The 18,855-nt window shown below is 34.0% G+C and overlaps 1 protein-coding gene across 4 annotated transcripts in view; it reads left to right on the forward strand.

The window, feature by feature from the left end:
• Positions 1-18,855, forward strand: part of ANKRD12 (ankyrin repeat domain 12) — a 95,395-nt gene that overhangs the window by 31,547 nt on the left and 44,993 nt on the right. For 2 of the 4 annotated variants that reach the window (XM_079785229.1, XM_079785228.1), the window contains exons 3-5: positions 3,882-4,029; positions 11,418-11,486; positions 16,332-16,478. In XM_079785229.1, the coding sequence (XP_079641355.1) occupies positions 3,882-4,029; positions 11,418-11,486; positions 16,332-16,478 (364 nt within the window). The remainder of the gene's footprint in view (positions 1-3,881; positions 4,030-11,417; positions 11,487-16,331; positions 16,479-18,855) is intronic. The other 2 variants (XM_079785231.1, XM_079785230.1) reach the window with 1 other exon arrangement.

Here is an 18,855-nt window from a genome sequence, read left to right on the forward strand (position 1 = left end):
GTCATACCAATCACCATATTACACAGGAGAGCCTGATCAATATATTCATGTGAACATTTTCCATTTAACATGTCACCAAATTGGTTTCTTTTCACTTGTTATATGGCACAGGTGCAAGGAAGAAGGGACATCTTCATGTTTTTCTGAGGTTCTTTTATTAATAACAAAGATTCATATTTTTAAGGGAAGTCTCTTGAATTTTGTTGGTGTTAATCATGCCCTTTTATTTATTAGTAGAGGCCTGATGCACGAAAGTTGTGCAAGAGTAAGCCTTCGCAGCCGCGGCAACTGCAGCCCCAGCTTCGTCTGGAAGGTCATCCAAAAGGTCATCCAGAAGGATGTCTGGACAGCCATTCAGTTGATTTGCATATTACGCTTTTATTATTATAGATGTTTTGACATCTGGGGCCTTGCTGAATCTGGGGAGACTGTCCTTCCCAGTGCTAGTCAGTTTCTAGAGATAGTAAACAATTCCCTTGTGTCCACATCTTTCATAAGCAAACCAATCAATCCAGAGCTTATCCCCAACCACCAAATTTATTCAGCTCTTATACTCTGGGTCATACTATTCCTCTGCCCTAAGCACCCCAGAGCCAGGTACCAGATAACTAGAGAAACAGTACCTATACCGTCATAGCCTGTTGAAACCACAATAAAAGCTTTTGCCCACATTCCCCTCCTCTCTCTTTGCCCTTTGACCTACCTTGGTGCTTCCTGATGTGGCCCTGCATAATATGGCATGCCCCCTCTTGGGAACTATGAGGAGCAAACTGTCTTTCAGTGGCAGTGGTCTCCTGATCTGTTGGCCTCATCATCTATTTATCTAAAAGCCTAAGTGACTGTTACGGCGGAACGATGGGTGGCTGTGACATGTACTGAGCAGGCAGGCAGGTGAGTAGTTAGGAGCGAGCAGGCAGGCAGGCAGGCGAGCAGTTAGGGGTGAGCTGTCAGGAAGGCGAGTGGTTAGGGGCAAGTGATCCTGGATTGTGAGGGATGTCCGAGTGCCAGTTTAGGCCCGATCTGGCAGTTGGACATCCCCCGAGGTGTCCCAGATTGTGAGAGGACACAGGTCGGACTGAGGGACCCCCCCCTCGTGCATGAATTTTGTGCACCGGGCCTCTGGTATATACTATATATAAAAGCCTAAGCGACTGTTCAACCATTCAACCGTTCCACTGTTTGACTGGTAGCTATGACGTGCACTGACCACCAGGGGGCAGACGCTCAACACACAGGCATGGAAACATGGAACAGACTGATGAATCTCAGAGGGGAGGGGGAAGAGGGAAGGGTGGGAAGAGATTAAACAAAGATCTTATATGCATACTAGAGGCCCAGTGCACAGATCCATGCATCGGTGGGGTCCCTCGGCATCGGTGGGGTCCCTCGGTGTGGCCTGCGGGGATCAGGCTGAAATTGGCAGTCCGACATTTCCCAAGGGGTCCCATATTGTGAGAGGGTGAATCCATGCACGAATCTGTGCACTGGGCCTCTAGTACCTGAATAATAATTAAACCTACATTTTAAAGAATCTTTATGAACAAAATGCATGCCTGTGAAGCTGCAGAAATGAAAAAACAACAACAAGAGGATTTTACTTTATAACTGGGAAATAAATAAGAGGCTTTTATTTTTAAGCAATCTTTACCACTTAAGATATAAGGTAGTCACATTCTCTTCCTAATTTGCTAATTGATTTATTAAGAATTAATGTAGTCTATTCAGATGATATCACCTGTCACTGGTTTTTCTTTGATGTTTTAAAAATATTATTTTATTGATTTTTAGAGAGAGAGGATGGGGGGAGAGAGAGAGAAACATCGATGTGAGAGTGAAACATCAGTGGGCCGTCTTCTGCACGCCCTCTACCTGAGATCAAGCACCGCAACCTGGGCATGTGCCCTGACCCTGGAATCAAACCAGTGGCCTTTCAGTGCATGGGATGACATCCAACTAACTGAACCACACATGCCAGGGCTTTCTTTAATATTTTGATACAATGAATTGCTGTAATAACGAACTATTCTTATATTCTTTGGATGAATCCTGCTTGACTATGATATACTAGTACAGTAAACCCTCAATTTTACGGACCTCAGATTTAACCGACCAAATATCCAGTGCATATGTCATATGTGAAAATTAACACCCTGTTCATTTTAAAATGATTTTAATCACAATTTGCTTATACTTAACAGATTATTTTTTGTTATTAATTCATTATTATTTTTAACAAATTTTAGCAAATAGGCCATATGTTGGGAAAAAAACTGTGGTAATTTCCCCTACATAAATAAATATTACATATTTACAACTATAGTCTACATATTTTAATCTAAGAGTCACCACTCCTAAACAATGTTTGGTGAATGATTAGCATGTGATCACAACACACTGTGCACAATGTAATTGGTTCTGTTTTCCCGTGGCGTGACTTTCTACAGAAGTTTTAACGCATGCACTAAGCCATTCCCCAACTGTGTGCATTTTTACTTGCAATGACTGGTGAATGCACACATATACTAGAACTATTCAATATAAATTTAAAATTATGATAATACATATAGAAAACTATGTGAAATTAAACATTTCATACATACTTAATTTTAATTATACAAGTGTGTCTACGTAAGTAAAAAACAGGTAAACTAACTAATTTGTCAATTTTTTAACATATGCATTCTGAAAACATACTTTATTATATATCAGACCTTTGGCTTTAACAGATACCCCGACTCCCAAATTAGTCCAATATATCAAGGTTTTACTGTATTATCTTGCTAAGATACTAATTTGATTTCACAATTTATTTAGGATAGTTTATGTTTGCATTTATTTTATAAGCAATTTAGTCTATAATTTCTGTTTTGGACTCTTCTTCAGTATCAGTTTTATTTTAAACTTAAAAAATGAATTGGGTACCTTCTTATCTTTTATGTTATATGCCATTATTTATATGAAATGGAAAATATCTGTTCCTTGGATTTTTCTTTCATAAACTAATTTTCGAAATGCACGTTTAGAAAATAATCCATTTTTCAGGTCTTAAATTTTGAGTGGTAGAAAAATGAATACAGTATTTTTCTGTATCTTTTTAACAATTCCTCTGGAATTGTATTTAGGCCTCTCAAGTTTTATTTTCCTCTTCTATCTCATTTTTACTATTAGACTCACTAAAAGTTGTATTCTATTGCTCTTTTAGAACCATTTTTTATATTATTGATAAATTCTACATTTTAAAAAAAGTCAGTACTTTTATTTTTATGTCCCTTTTTCCCCACCTTGTTCTTCCTTTAGTTTATTTTCTGTTTTGGGTTGAAAGCTAGTGTTTTCTGCAATCTGAGTCTACTTCTACTTTACTTCTGAGATTCTCTACAATTATGATGTCTATTTATTACTGTTTGAAGACTATTCTTTTAAACTCTCCTGCTAAGGTGATGTCACTTAGTTCTTAACATCTAGCATATTTTTCACAAAAGAGTCATCATCATAGCCCAGTTTAGCTGTGCTGCATCAATTTGGATGTTAGCTTATAAGAGTGACCTTGGTAATAACTGTAGACCGTGAGGGTAGGACACTTCACCTAAGTGGGTGAGCACATGTTATTAATAAAACACACTGTTTAATTAAATACAGAATCAGTTTTTCAGATTTATATTTATTCATTGGTATTAATATATTAAGTAAAAGTATGGGAGTATGAAACAAATTAGAAAAAGTTGTAATTGTTGAAACTAGTCTTAAATGCATCGAGGACAATGATGGTTTATAATACCCTCTCTACTTTTGTGTGTTTGAGAAGTTCCTTCATAAAGTGTTTTTTAATACTGTATTGCTTAGCTAATATTGTTATAATTTATTCATATTTTATTTTTTAATAGAGTAAAGATAAGATTGCATCCTATAGCAGAACTCCAAAAATTGATCGAAGTGATGTGGGCAAGGAGGTGAAAGAGAAATCGTCCATGAAACGTAAACTTCCTTTTACCATTAGCCCATCAAGAAATGAAGAACGAGATTCAGACACAGGTAGAATAATTTGTTGTTTTCTGTAAAATGTTAATTATTTTTTATTCTGATTTTTCTCATATCATTTCTCTTTCACCCTAATAGAGAAATTTTTGTATTTCAGTTTTACCATTTGGGGGCAGAAATTCAAATAGTTCTCGCCAAACATGATTTCTAATCCAAGTTTAAAAAAAAATTGCTTTTTTCCTTACTCTCTCAATGTTTATTACAAATCTCATCACTTTCAGACTTAATGTTTTGGGAGCATTTAATAATGAAATATACTCAATGTTAGGGAGCATAGGATATGGTACATGTGAGAAAAAGTTGTTGAGTTTTTGTGGACATTGTTGAACCCACTAAGAAAAAAAAGTTTAGGCATTTTAGATTCAGAAATAAATCACCCTCTACTAAAAAAAGAAGGGGAAATTATTGAGGCTAACTTCCTAACTCATAATACTTTTTTTCTGAAAACTCTTATATATCAGAAATGATATGCCGAAACCGGTTTGGCTCAGTGGATAGAGCGTCAGCCTGCGGACTCAAGGGTCCCAGGTTCGATTCTGGTCCAGGGCCTGTACCTTGGTTGCGGGCACATCCCCAGTGTGGGGTGTGCAAGAGGCAGCTGATCGATGTTTCTCTCTCATCGATGTTTCTAACTCTCTATCCCTCTCTCTTCCTCTCTGTAAAAAAATCAATAAAATATATTTTTTTTAAAAAAGAAATGATATTTGACATCAATCAATTTCAGTTATTCATAATAGATTAGAACCTTATTACCACTGATAAATTACTAGATTTTGTTTTAGCCCTGAACTAACCATTTCTTGAAACTAATTTAAACTTGAATGTTTATATATTTATATAATCCTTTTATACCTTGCATTAAGTACTATATTAATGAACTATTCTTAAGACTGTTTTAGCTTCACTCACAGAAAGTTAGTGTTCCATTCTGAGTTTATGTACATAAGTTATGTGCTATTTCTATCTTTGTAGCCATCTTAATCAGCAATATGGAAATGATCTTGATTCTGAAATCTACGAAAATACCCTAAAGACTTTTGAAATGTCCTTTGTTAACACAGCATTAGAAAATATTTAATTTTTAGTATACACTTTTAGGAATAGGTAGGTAGTAGGTAGGTCTCTTAGCTTGAACTACAAATTGTTCTTAAACACTCATGATATTTTTAAATCTTGAAAATTACTCTTTTTTGAAGTAATTAAGAACTTGTGTGCTTTGTTCATTGTAAGTTACAGTGGCTTTTTCTAGAGATTTAAATCTTTTTTTTTTTCTGAAATGTGATTCTCCTCATCCTTAAGCAGTGTTTCCAAGCTGTTACTAAGTCACTTAGCTCAGAAGAAGGTGCTTATGTACTTTTAGATTAATAAGATTTAACTTATCTATATTTTCTCCCTAGAGGTCTTTTTGCCACACAGACACACACACTCTCTCTCTCTCTCTCTCTCTCTCTCTCTCTCTCTCTCTCTCTCTTTCTCTCTCTCTCTCCCTCTCTCCCTCTCTCCCTCTCTCCCTCTCTCCCTCTCTCCCTCTCTCTCTCTCTCTCTCTCTCTCTCTCTCTCTCTCTCTCTCTCTCTCTCTCTCCCACCCCCCTCTCTTTCCCTGGCTCAAAGCAAAATATCTTCTTTACAATCAAGCTGTCTTATTTTTATTATTTAAAAAAATAAAATAGCCCTGGCTGGTGTGGCTCACTTGGTTGAGAGTCATCCCATGCACCAAAAGGTTGCTGGATTGATTCCCAGTCAGGATACATACCCAGGTTGGCTCGATCCCCAGTTGGGGGTATGCAGGAGGCAGCCAGCCAATTGATGTTGCATTTTCACATCAATGGTGTTGGTATTTTTTCACATCAATGTTTTCTTATCTCTCTCAGTCTCCCTTCCTCTCTCTCTAAAAATCAATAAAAATATTTTTTAAACATAGAATGCAAAGTACCATTCAGTGATACTTTTCATATAAAAAATAATTATAACATCAAATCTCACATTTGACATTGATCTTTTTTATACAGTGTACTAAATTAGCTAAAATTGTAAAGGAAGAAATACAGAAGGAAGATTTTTATTTTAAGATTTTTTTATTAATTTTTTTTCAGAGAGAGAGGAAGGGAGAGGGAGACAGAGAGACACATTGATTAGCTATCTTGTGCACACCCCCTATCAGGGATTGAGCCAGCAACCTAGGCATGAGCCCTGACTGGGAATCAAACAGGCAACCTTTCTGTGCATTAGGTGATTCCCAACCCACTGAGCATACCAGCCAGGGCAAGATTTTTTTTTGTATATATAACAACCCTTATCCTAATATATTTAATATTTAAAATCTCTTAAATGTGAAAAGAAAAACACAAAAATGGAAAAATGGACAAAAGGTACAAGGAAGTAGTTTAGAACAACAAAATTACAATTGGCAAATAAATATATGAAAAAAATTTATAACGATTGATCTGTTGGCCTAAATCATATGAAGTGGTCCCTGGTTGGAAATAGGAACTTGCTTTATTTAGTAGGTTTAAATTATAGTAGTACATTGTTGGAGGTATATATGACAGCATATATAAAAAACTAAAAATTTTTTAACACTTGACTTATTCTTTGGCAGTTAGTCTATAAATAATTATTTATGAGAGCAAAAATTATCTTTACGTTTATCTCAGCATTGTTATAATAGCAAAAACAAAAATCAGGAAAATACTGTTAAGTAATATAGGATTTGTTAAATTACAGTAAATCCAAAAAATAAATATTATTTTATCCTTAAAAACAATATTGCAGAAGAATGTGCAGTGTGCAAAAATGTTCACATTATGTAAACTTAAAAATAGGTTATGAAATAATATGTACTGTTTGGTTACATTAAAGATCACATTCTGTGTATTTATATGTATGTGCATACAGGACAGATATTAACACACATATGGAAAGAAGATTGTTTAGAAGTCTGTTTCATTGTAGAACTAAGCCTAAACTTAGTGGGTGTTTTGTGGGTCTCATATCAAACGATTCACTGATATTGTCAAAACTGAAATACATATATATTTTTAAATGATTGCTTAAAATTTTAAATCTTTCCATATTCAGAAATTTTTATGAGTGTGTTTATATTTAGTATATGATATAGAGAAGTAATTTCTTTAGTTTTTTTCTTTTTATATTGGATTAAAATAAAATTAATCTTACAGCTTTTTATTTTAAAATAGTGCATGTAGATGATATTTTCTAAATCTTACATAAATTTCTTTCTTTTTGTCTCTCTCCTACTTCCTTTGACTTTGTATATATTTAAAGGGATATTCAAATGTTAACATTTTATATCCAGGATTTGGGGTGATTTGTTACTTTCTTTGTATATTTTTTATGGCTTGAATTTTTAAAATAATGAACATATTTGAATGAAACACAGTCATTATTGTTTTTTTAAAAAGATACTCATATTGTCCAAGGAAGGCTCAGTGGTCCCAAAATCAGCAATAATGCCATCAGCGGAATGAGTCATTCTCAGTTTTCATTTGGAGATACCCTAGTATGAACTGCTATGCCTATGCTATAGCAGTTCAGTTATGCCATCAGGGACTGGACTCTTTTTCTCTTTCTGTTCTGCCACCGTTAGCTCATATATGGGCTTTGTCTTTAGCATTTTGCCTTATAGTCACAAAAAATTGCCTGCTTCTTCCTGGGCAGAAAATAGAGAGGAATGACCAAGGGCAAAGGTATCTTTCTACCAGTGAGACTTTGCCTTTTTTACTAATGAAACAACTTTCCTAGGAACTTCTGTCTGCATCTCATTCGTTAGGCTACCCTAGTTGCTGGGGAGTCTGGAAAAGTCTAATACTTTTAGCTGGGCAGATTGTCACCCTAATCAAAATTGGAGTATTTCTGGTAAGAAGGAGAAAATGAATATTGGATAGGTGCCTTACAATACTGCCACTGTATAATATAAAGTTTTTAGCACAGTAATTAGTAACTGGTGTTTCTCCCTAAGCAAGTTTTATTCCTACACAATCAGTCATAAAATCAGTTATTTTCTTTCCTAGTGTAATGGCATCCAAGAGAAAGCCATAATCCCTTGACATCAAGTACTGAACAGCTATCTTGAGTCTACACATGAGAGAATCTCTTCTTGACCTCCAAACTAAATTTTCAATTATTTTATTATGAGTAATGCCATAAAAAGCATTTTCCACATTGTATTTTTATTATACTGTGAATTCTTCCTTTTTTTTTTTTTTAAATCCTCACCCGAGGATATGTGTGTGTGTTTTAAATTTTTATTTTAGAGATAGAGGAAAGGAGAGAGAGAAACATCAGTAGGCTGCCTCCCACATGTACCACCCCCCCCCCCCCCCCCATCAATGATCGAACCCAAAACCTAAGTATATGCCCTGACAGGAATCAAACCCACCCTGACAGGAATCAAACCCACAGCCTTTTTGGTATATGGATGATGCTCCAAACAATTGAGCCACCAACCAGGGCTATTTTCTTTCTTTTCATTCCTAGGAGAAGGGTTACAGGCTTAAAGGATTAACCATTTCTATGATGTTTCTCCAAAATAATTATATTTAGTTACTAAGCCTCCAACAGCATATGAATATTCTTTAATCTCAAATAACATTGGGACACATGTTTTTCTTTAGGTTTGATAGATCTATGTTCTATAGAGGTAAATGAGTAGTAATTCATTATTTTATTTTGTATGTTTGTATAAGTGGAAAGTTATAACATTCTTCACTTTTAAAATATTTGTTTTCTCTTAGAAGGCATTATTTGCTTACTAATTTTTTCTTTTGGCATATATAGATAATGTGGTATGAGAAAATCCCAAAAGGTGCACAGTATTCTCTCTTCCCAAAGTCCATGGTGACAGTTGTAGAGCATGTTCAAATATCTTGCACTAAATCTTCTCTGCCAGCTAGCCTTAGAAGTTTTACTTTCCTTAAGCTTTAGATGCCATCAAAGGATTTACTCTATTTAATATGACTTAAGCAAATTTGGAAAGAGGAATTGTTTAACCATTTGTACGCCATAAGTGTCTGTAGACGCAAGCGGCAGACCTTTTTAAATTAAATTCAAAATATTGTGGCAGTTAACTGGTTAAAATAAGAAAACAAAGCCTGCCCTGGCCAGTGTTGTTCAGTTGTTAGAGCATCAGCCCATGCACCGAAGGGTTCCTGATTCAATTCTCAGTCCAGGCACCTTCCTGGGTTGCAGGTTTGATCCCAAGCCTTATTGGGCGTGTGTGAGAGGCAACCAATTGATGTTTGTCATACTGATGTTTCTCCCTCTCTCCTTCCCTCATGTTCACTCTCTAAAAATCAATGGGAAAATATCCTCAGGTGAGGATTTTAAAAAAAGAAGCAGGCAGAAAGAAAGAGAAAGAGAAAGATAAAGAAAGCAAGCAAGGCCCTGGCCAGATAGCTCAGTTGGTTGGAGCATTGTCCTGATACACAAAGGTTGCTAGTTCAATTCCTGGTCAGGGCACTGAATGCATAAATAAGTGGAACAACAAATTGAAGTTTCTCTCCCTCCCACTCTCCCTCTTTCCCCTTTCTCTCTCTAAAACAGTAACAACAAAAAAACAATAAAAATGTTTTTTAAAAATAAAACAATTTTTCTGCTGTTAAAATAGCAAAATCAATGCTTACCACCTTTTGATGATTTTCATGGAGGTTATTTACTACAGACTTACTCCCATCCCTTTATTATAAAATTTTCAAACATACAGTGCAAACCTTTTAAATCATTCTTGGTATTTTTTTCTTATTCTCCTACAACCCAAAACAGCATATTAGCTTTAAAGATAGCTTTTAAAATATAAGTATTGCTTGTCTTGCCTTGCTATGCATAACATATAAGGGAGAGATAGTAGCTCTGCTTAACACTTAGGAGATTTACAAAAACCTCAGTAGATAGCAATAGTCTCATTACTGTCTAGATGCAGTAGATCATAGAAGGAAGAAGTGGCTTGAGTAAAGGAACAGGATATGGAAGCTTATAATTTTCCATTCCTCAATTAAATCTTCATAGAATACACATTGAGATGCCCCGAATATGAACATACTTTTTTTGAGTAAAATCCAAGGGGTGTGTGGAGTTCGGGTGTGTTGATTACTTCCAAAGGAAGATTTGGATAAACTGTTACACTACTACATTAATTAATGAATGTAATTGAAAGTTCAGTTTATCCAATATGCTTGAATCTATCACAATAATATGATCTGCTTTTGATAATCCCTTTAATTCTATTTTTTGGCACAACTTATTGTTTGTCACTTTTTCTTTGCTGTATAATCTATGGAGACCATTTTGAATTTTTCCTTGTCCTTAAATGAAATTTTAAATATTCTTCATGGAATTCTTTTAGTTGTTCACTTAATGTGTTCTGTTTTGAAATATACGTGTCCATCGAAAGGCTTGTCATTTAGTCCATTTTACCCACTTGCTTTAGAATTGGTCTAGATGTTATTTTATTAGATTTCACTTTCAGTTGAGTGAGCCTTCTCATTACTAAACTTTCAGACTTATCTTTAAATTTTTCCAATGCTATATTTTGGAGTTGCTTGGTCTCTAAATGGTTTTTTAAGTACTTTTGTTTTCTTGTACCTGACTGAGCTCATAATGATAAAATGTCCATAATAATGATACTGGAAAGAAAAGTGTGTCTCAATAAGTTGAGAATATGAGTATCAGAATAATACTATTGTGAGTTAAAATGGCATATCTGCTCTAGCCATATTATCAAAAGTCAATTCTTCATATTGTATATGTCTTGAATTGTTAGGCAGAATTCCATATTCTTAGCTGATAAACATACTTTGATTGAGGTTACTCGTTCTAAGAGGTCTTTAGTAGTGGTTTAGTGTAGTATTGCAAACCATTGGGAATGTGTATAATTTATAGAAAGTTCTCTGGTCTATAATGATACTATAGTGCAAAGTATTCCATTGTTTTCTGAATATGTTTGGCCCTTTTAAAACAAAAATGCTGATTAAAGTCCATTATTCAAGCTTTCTAAAGACAAATTCTAAACAGAAAAACAGTGATAGAGTACTGCATCTTTTATCATTATTCACAAATTTAAAAATGTATATAACTTTAAAGGCCATGATATGTTTTAATAAACAGCATCAGTAATATCTACTGAAAACTGCATGGTTGATTTTCCTAACTTTAATATTCTAATTGAAGAAACTGAAATCTTAGGTATGGGCCAAACCTGTGTTTTACTTATGTGTAATTTTGGCTTTACCTAAAAATGAACTTTTGGAAAAGCAATGCATTATCATTGACTAACTAGTGGTCTTTTGAAAAATGTTGGCTTGTTGAATTCTGCATTTCCCTTCGTGTGCTTTTTTTCTTTTCTCCTGTCTCTTCTCATTCTGTAGATTCAGATCCAGGACATACAAGTGAAAATTGGGGGGAGAGACTTATATCTTCTTACAGGACATACTCAGGTAATTAGATTATTTAGGGGCTCCTGTTTAGCCAGTGGTTTCTGTCACATTTAAAATTAATTATTGTACTATAAATAACTTATTTTCAAACCACTATATAAATATCTTCGGTTGAATAAGTGAACTACATCATGACACCAGATTTCCCACCTTTTGTTTGAGATATCAGTGCATCACATCCAATACATGCTATGTATGAACATTATAAGCAGGATTACTGTTTAACTGCCACTTGGGTGTTGTACAGTACATCATGGGGCACCATTCACATAGAAAATAATGTGAAAGGCAACCCCTTGTAACAGCCTCCCTATGGGAAGATACCCAAGGTGCTTAGTCTCTTTTGCTATATACCCTTCATAAGGTATACCAAGTATTTTTTGATAGACAATGTCATGTGACCCTTCAGTTAAGCAGTATTTTTTTTTAAAAAAAAACAGATGTTTTAGAAAATTTTCAAGTTGAACTCTTGAATCTATAGACTTTGCTGCCTATGTTGAAATTAAAAAATGGGTTAAAACACCAGATTTCCTGGAAAAACGTCATTACTATTAGCTGTGTTGGAACCTCTCTATTCAGTTATGGCACCCGGTATTATGCTTCATAATTGCTCCAGATAGAAGAATACAAGAGAATAGTATTATTTTAAAATAAAAAAATAAATGTATTTTTTAGAATGTGACAACACAATTAGTTAAGTGTGTTGTCTTTTTTTTAATGGACTCGCATTCTTATGTTTGAATGTTCTTTAATATAAAATGTTACTTAGTCCCTAGGTCTCTAAGTGTCTACTTTTCAGCATTTGACATTTAGCTATAAAATATGAAATAAACCTTCTGTTTCTGATATACTTTATTTAATAAATTTATAGGGGTGGTATAGAACCAACTAATTATTTTTTAAATTATTCTGAAAACTGTTAATTGAGCTGATAAGTCAGTTTTATTTGATTATCCAAATTTGGGGGTGAGGTCATGTTTATAATCGGCATTAAATTTAAAAGACCTACACTTACTGTGGAATTAGGTGTACTTTTCTAAAATGAGACTCCTAAGTGCCAGGGTGCATCTGAGAGAGCTGTATGGGATGAAGCCATTCATGACCTGAGTACCTTTGATGGAAATCCAAATACTAGTATATAGGCACCCAGCTGTTAGAGATTTGTATAGATAGGTTAGAACCAAAGAGTAATGGCAACATTTCTTTTCTCAGCCTTTAAATATACACATTCCAGACATGATTCATGTAGTTATGTTTATCTGTATTTGAATTGTTGCCTTACACAGTGGCTGCTTAGTGGGAAAATGCCATATTCTCTAGTTTTTGAGACACTGGTAAATTTATCAACCAATTTCCAAAGAAAAACACTTTTTAAAAAATCCTCACCAGAGGATATGTGTTAAGAGAGAGAGGAAGGAGGAGGAGAGAGAAAGAGAGAAACATTGATGTGAGGGAGAAACATCAATCAGTTGCCTCCTGTATGCACCCCCACCAAGAATCAAACTTGCAACCTTTTTGATGTATGGACAACACTTCACCTAACTAAGCCACCCAGCCAAGGCCCAAGGAAAACAATTTTGTCTCTTTTCCTTAATATACTCTATACTTAATTTGGATGTGACAGTGTTGAACTTTCTGTTAATTCTGACAAGACCTGAAAAAAAAGCATTATTTTTGAGATTATAAGACTGAAACATTTCCATATTTCTAAAGATCATCTCTTAACATTGAAATAAAGAATGTTGGATTTGCTGAAAAGTCCATTTCTCTGTTTTTCTTTAGTCATAAGTGAATCACTTGAATTAAAATATATAAATATAGGGTGGCTGACTGCAATTTCAAGTCTATAGTAAACTGTACCTTAAATGAGTATATGTGTCAGTATTCCTGTGTTTAAATTTTAAAATTGCCGACTGGTTATTCAGACATATAAACACATACTTTAGTTACTGAAACTTGAGAAGACAGGTCAAAGGAAACAAGTTCTTCACAAGATAAATCCAAAATAGCCAAAGTTTTGTTCAATGCTTTAAACTTGAAAAAGCATACTTAGGGACATGTTAATGTAACACTTTCATAATTTTGAAGAATGGTATATAGTTATCTCTAACCTAACTGTTTACACCTGCTACTGTTTACTTACCTTCTTCTAGCTCATGTTAAACATGAACTCAGACAAATGACTAAAGACTCTCAAAGAAAAAAACAGAATTCAGATTAGATGCTAGTATCTAATTCAAATATTTAATTGAATATTTGGAGTATATCCAATTTGTGTATTCTTTTTCAAAATGTAATGATTATATTTTTGATCATTTGGCAGCATGGAATTCTAATTTGTAAGTGTCTCACGTTTTCTCTAAACGGAGTGTATATCACTTAAGAGCATTTTATTTTTATTTTTAAGAGCATTTTCTTTTTAAAACATTGTATTAAAATGCAATAAAAAACAAAAATAATCAATTGTTTTGCAAATGAGAAAATAAAAGATAGTTTCCCCAAAAATTTTAGAAATTATTTTAAGACCAGATATTATGTATTCTTTCTTTATTTTGTTTCATCCAATTACTAGATTTTACTTCCCTTAATATATCTTTTCTACTTTCTATAAAATTTTCACACTGTAAAATATTTTATTTTTAGGTGAAAATAAAATATTTTAAAAATAAAATATTTTACAGTGTGAAAATTTTATGGAAAGTAGGGAAGATATGTTAAGAGAAATAATAAAAGAGAACCAAAATGAGCAGAACATTATTAGGAGAAAGTATATCTTTCAGAAACATATAGGCTTCTCTAAAAAACCTGTTTAGTACTTTATAAGATATTTAGTAATTTCATTTTAGATGAAGCCTTGTTGAAACTGTATTTATACTAAATTAGATCATTAATGATAATGAAATGAGGAAAATTAAGATAATATATTAAGAACTCAATAAAGACTTAAATCTTGAAAAAAATTTAAATATATGGTTTCTTTTATTGATTTTAGAGAGAGGAAGGGAAAGAGAAAGAGAGAAAGAAATATCAATGATGAGAGACAGTCATTGATCAGTTGCCTCCCACACTAACTGGGCTCTAGCCCACAACCTGGGCCTGGGCCCTGACCAGGAATCAAACTGTGACCTCCTGGTTCATAGGTTGACGCTCACTCACTGAACCACACCAGCAGAGGCTTGAAATTTTTTATTATAGAAAATCAAATATCAACCAAAGGGCCAACTTAGGAGCTATTGAATTTTGAGTGATTTGTGGGCAGAGGATTTTAAATATTAGGAACTCGAATTTTTCTAGATCATTACGATGCCAGTATATTTTAATTAAGTGGTACACTGCAAGAAGTATTACTTTAAGTTCTATGCTATAAATAATATTTAATGTTTAATATCAAACTTTTATTGGTTTCTTGAAACTTGCTAGATTAATAAATGCTATCTCCTAGAGTAGTTTAGCTGCTGGCCACAATACTTATGAATAAGCCTTTTCTTCTTCCACTCATTTTTGCTGCTTTTAAGTTTGTTTTTAAATTTTATTTATTTTTGTAGCACCTCTGCAAGATCCTCAAATCTGGATCAGTAAATCCCAGATATTTGTATAGGTTTTCCCAAGAAACAGATGCCTCGATAGTTAATAGGCTGACCATCTGCATTATTTCTCATATATATGTGCGTGTGTGTGTGTGTGTGTGTGTGTGTGTGTGTGTGTATTTTTTTTTTTAATTGATTTCAGAGAGGAAGGGAGTGGGAGAGAGAGGCAGAAACATCAATGATAAGAGAGGATCATTGATTGGCTGCCTCCTGTATGCCCCACACTGGGGATCGAGCCCACAATCCCCAGGTTTGATTGCCCTGACCTGGAATCAAACTGTGACCTCCTGGTTCACAGGTCAGTGCTCAACCACTGAGCCACACTGGCTGGGCTGCATTAGCTCTTATAGGACCTCCTGAATTAACTCTCAGAGAAGTCCAACAAAAAAGAACAGACATCTGTATCTCTTTGACCTGTAGAATCCAGTTCCATCTTAATTTTCTCACATCTTAATTATTGGGGAATACTGTCTGTATTGCCAAAGAATTTCCCAAATAGCTATGTTTAGAACTAACTTAAGACAGATCAAATCGCTTTGAAAAATCTTTAGACATTTTTGAATTTTTGCCAAATCTCTGTTAACCGCTCCTCCCCCCCCCACACACACACACAGAATCTTTAATTTGTTCATTTTTAACTTTAATATTTCTTGTTCAACTTTCCTATGACTGGAATAAAGTGATTCAGTAGTGTTTTTTAAATCAATAATAGCTCTGTGTGATGAGACTTGTCTCATATACTTATCTTTCTAGAAGATTGTATAAATCATTAGTGAAATTAGGGAAGTAATTTGAAGGAGCATTGCTATGTTGACTTACCAATAATTAAAAAGTGTAAAATTATAGTGAAAGAGAAGTTTCAAAGATGTAACACTAAGGAATGTTTGAAATGTTATTGAAGTTAACTTTTAATAGAACAAATCATTAAAATACAAATTTTACTTAGAGTAAATTTCCAAATGTTATTAGTTCTCTGAAAACAATAGAATTAATAACATTTTTTAAAAAGCATTCAGGAAGAAAATTGATTGTATAATGTAATAAAAGTGTGGTACTCTTTCATCTGCCTATTGTTGGTTCATACACACGTTTCCGTATATATGTATAACATCTATTTTTAAAAAGTCATCTTATGTTTGCTTTTCTTTTAATCTTTATTGTTGAAAGTATTACAGATGTCCCTCAATTTCCCCCTAGAGTTTTGCTTTTGAGTGCTTACATTTGTTTCAAATTCTTATATACTTATTAATAATTCCAGAGAAAGAAGGTCCAGAAAAGAAGAAAACAAAAAAGGAAGCTGGAAATAAGAAGTCCACACCAGTTAGCATTCTTTTTGGTTATCCACTCTCAGAGCGAAAGCAGATGGCACTTCTTATGCAGATGACAGCAAGAGACAACAGTCCAGGTGAAATTTACCATCACTGAGTTCATGTTTACTCTTAGTTTTCCTCCAACTCCAGCCTTGTCGTAACCGTTATTTTTAACTACCTTAAATTTTTATTATTCCTAGATTTAGTCAAAATTTCTTGTAACATAAGTTTGTAACTACATTTATTTGTGTGACAATTGTTTATTGTCTGTATCCTCCACTAGATGAGAAACTACACAAGAGAAGGGATCTTTGCATTAGTGGACATTCAGTAAATACTTGTCAATTAAAATGAGCCATTTAGAAATTGGTCAGTCAACTTGAGAAATCTGTTGCTGAACTGTGTACTTTTATCTCACTGAAGAATTTTTTACCCCCGTTTCTATAAAGCTGCTTCTAGGTTTATAATTTACTTTTCAGTTCACTAGCATCCTGGTGATAAACTGATGATCTTATCATATTATTACTTTTAGAAGTAAGAGTTTAATACATGTTTTATTGTTATTTTATTGTTTAAGATCTAGGTTATTATAAAAGAAAAAATATCTGCAGTATGTTGTGTAAATTTATCTCATTATTTCATTTCACACTTCCAGTTAAGGAAGTGTGTGTCTTTTTTATTCACGTACTGTGCCCCCCAGAAATAATTGAAAATGCCTTACCAGCATGACCAAAACAAAATGGAACAAACAAACCAACCTGCTAATTTATTAAAAGGAACTCGGATAGGTGGACTGATATAGTTATTACTTTGAGCATTGAATTTTGCTGTGCATTCTGGCAGCTAACAACACAAAAGAAAAGTTTTGAGTTCTATAATTCTCATTGAGTGATACAAGAAAGTATATCACTTTTGTGTATAGAAAAAAATTATTTTAGCTCTAAATTCAAGGCATCTTTGCATAAGACTTTGGGTAACAACAGACCCTGTTGAAGTACATTGAAAAAGACACAATTTTTCCAGTGAACTTTTTCTGTGTTGGCTCTTTTTAAAAAAACTGAGACAGCATGCCAAAATTTCTAGAGTTTGTGTGTCAAAGCATGAGTGTACCTAATATCTTTCACTAATAAAAATGTTAGGGCTTTCTGCTGTTTTAAAGTAGAATAGGTTTTGGTTATTGTCCCACCTTTCAACCCCTACCTTGGTAAAGAATGTAGCCAAGTTAAAGATTTTTTACAGTGTTAAAACTTGAAATGTTTCTGTAAAATATTGACTTTGAATCAGATATAGTAGTTAGATGGAAAGACTTTTAATTTTTAAAACTGATTTTTTTATATCATGAACTTCTATCCTTAGAATAAATTAAAGAGTTAATACAATAAGGCATTTAAGTTAAAGTTCTTCCTTATCTTAACCTTCTATCTTGAGAGACAATGACTATTAACAGTTTCTTCTAGAAATGTACTAGCCATAAGCATGTAAATATATTACATCTTTTGTTATAGATTGTTTTTAACTATAAATAAGATCATTTTTTAATACTGTTCTGCAATAGGTTCTTTTTATTCAAGGAAATATCTTAGTCAACATTATTAATATACTAGAGGCCCAGTGCATGAATTCATGCACGGGTGGGGTCCCTCGGCCTGGCCAGCGATCGAGGCCTATTGGGGGGGTCAGCCAGCCAGGGGGAGGGCCCGGGAGAGGGGCCGTAGGAGGTTGGCCGGTGGGGGAGGGTTGGGGGGAAAGGGCCATGGGGGGTTGGCCAGCCGGCTGGGGGGGAGGGACCGTGGGAGATTGGCTGTAAGAGCACACTGACCACCAGGGAGCAGCTCCTGCATTGAGCATCTGCCCCCTGGTGGTCAGTGAGCATCATAGCGACTGGTCGATCGGTTGTTCCGATCATTTGATCGTAATGGTTGCTTTGGCTTTTATATTTAGAGAATATAGAATTAGAGTGGAAAGCTTTAGAAATATCAAACTGTTTGCCAGCAGCATATTGATATACTTGGAGTTTGGGGTTCATTGTTTTATCTGTTTCATAATTAATTTTCCATGTTTTTGTTATGTTTTATCTGCTTGCCATTATGGATAGTACTACTTGTATGTGTGATTACTGTTTTGGTATGGCTAACAATATTTTATATAAACTCCTTGCAAGTTGTGTGAATTAAAAAGTATGTTCAACAATTAGTTTTCTTAATAAACAACTTGACTATAAAAATTGCAATAAAATTCATTTATTCATTCAACAAATATTGTGTGAGTACCATGTACCAAGGAGTCTAAGACGTCAAGGTGTAGTGATAAATAAGATAGACAAGGTCCTTCCTCTTATGGAGAGTATGTTATAGATATAGATAGAAAACTTATAATGACAAAATATACCTTAAAAGTCAAAAGGTAAACTTTAATCTTTTTTCTTATTGAGGAAAGGATGATGTTACGTTAGTGCTCTAACTACACTAGAAA

This window comes from Cnephaeus nilssonii (genome assembly GCF_951640355.1).
Source record: "Cnephaeus nilssonii genome assembly, chromosome: 11".
Lineage (NCBI taxonomy): Eukaryota > Metazoa > Chordata > Mammalia > Chiroptera > Vespertilionidae > Cnephaeus > Cnephaeus nilssonii.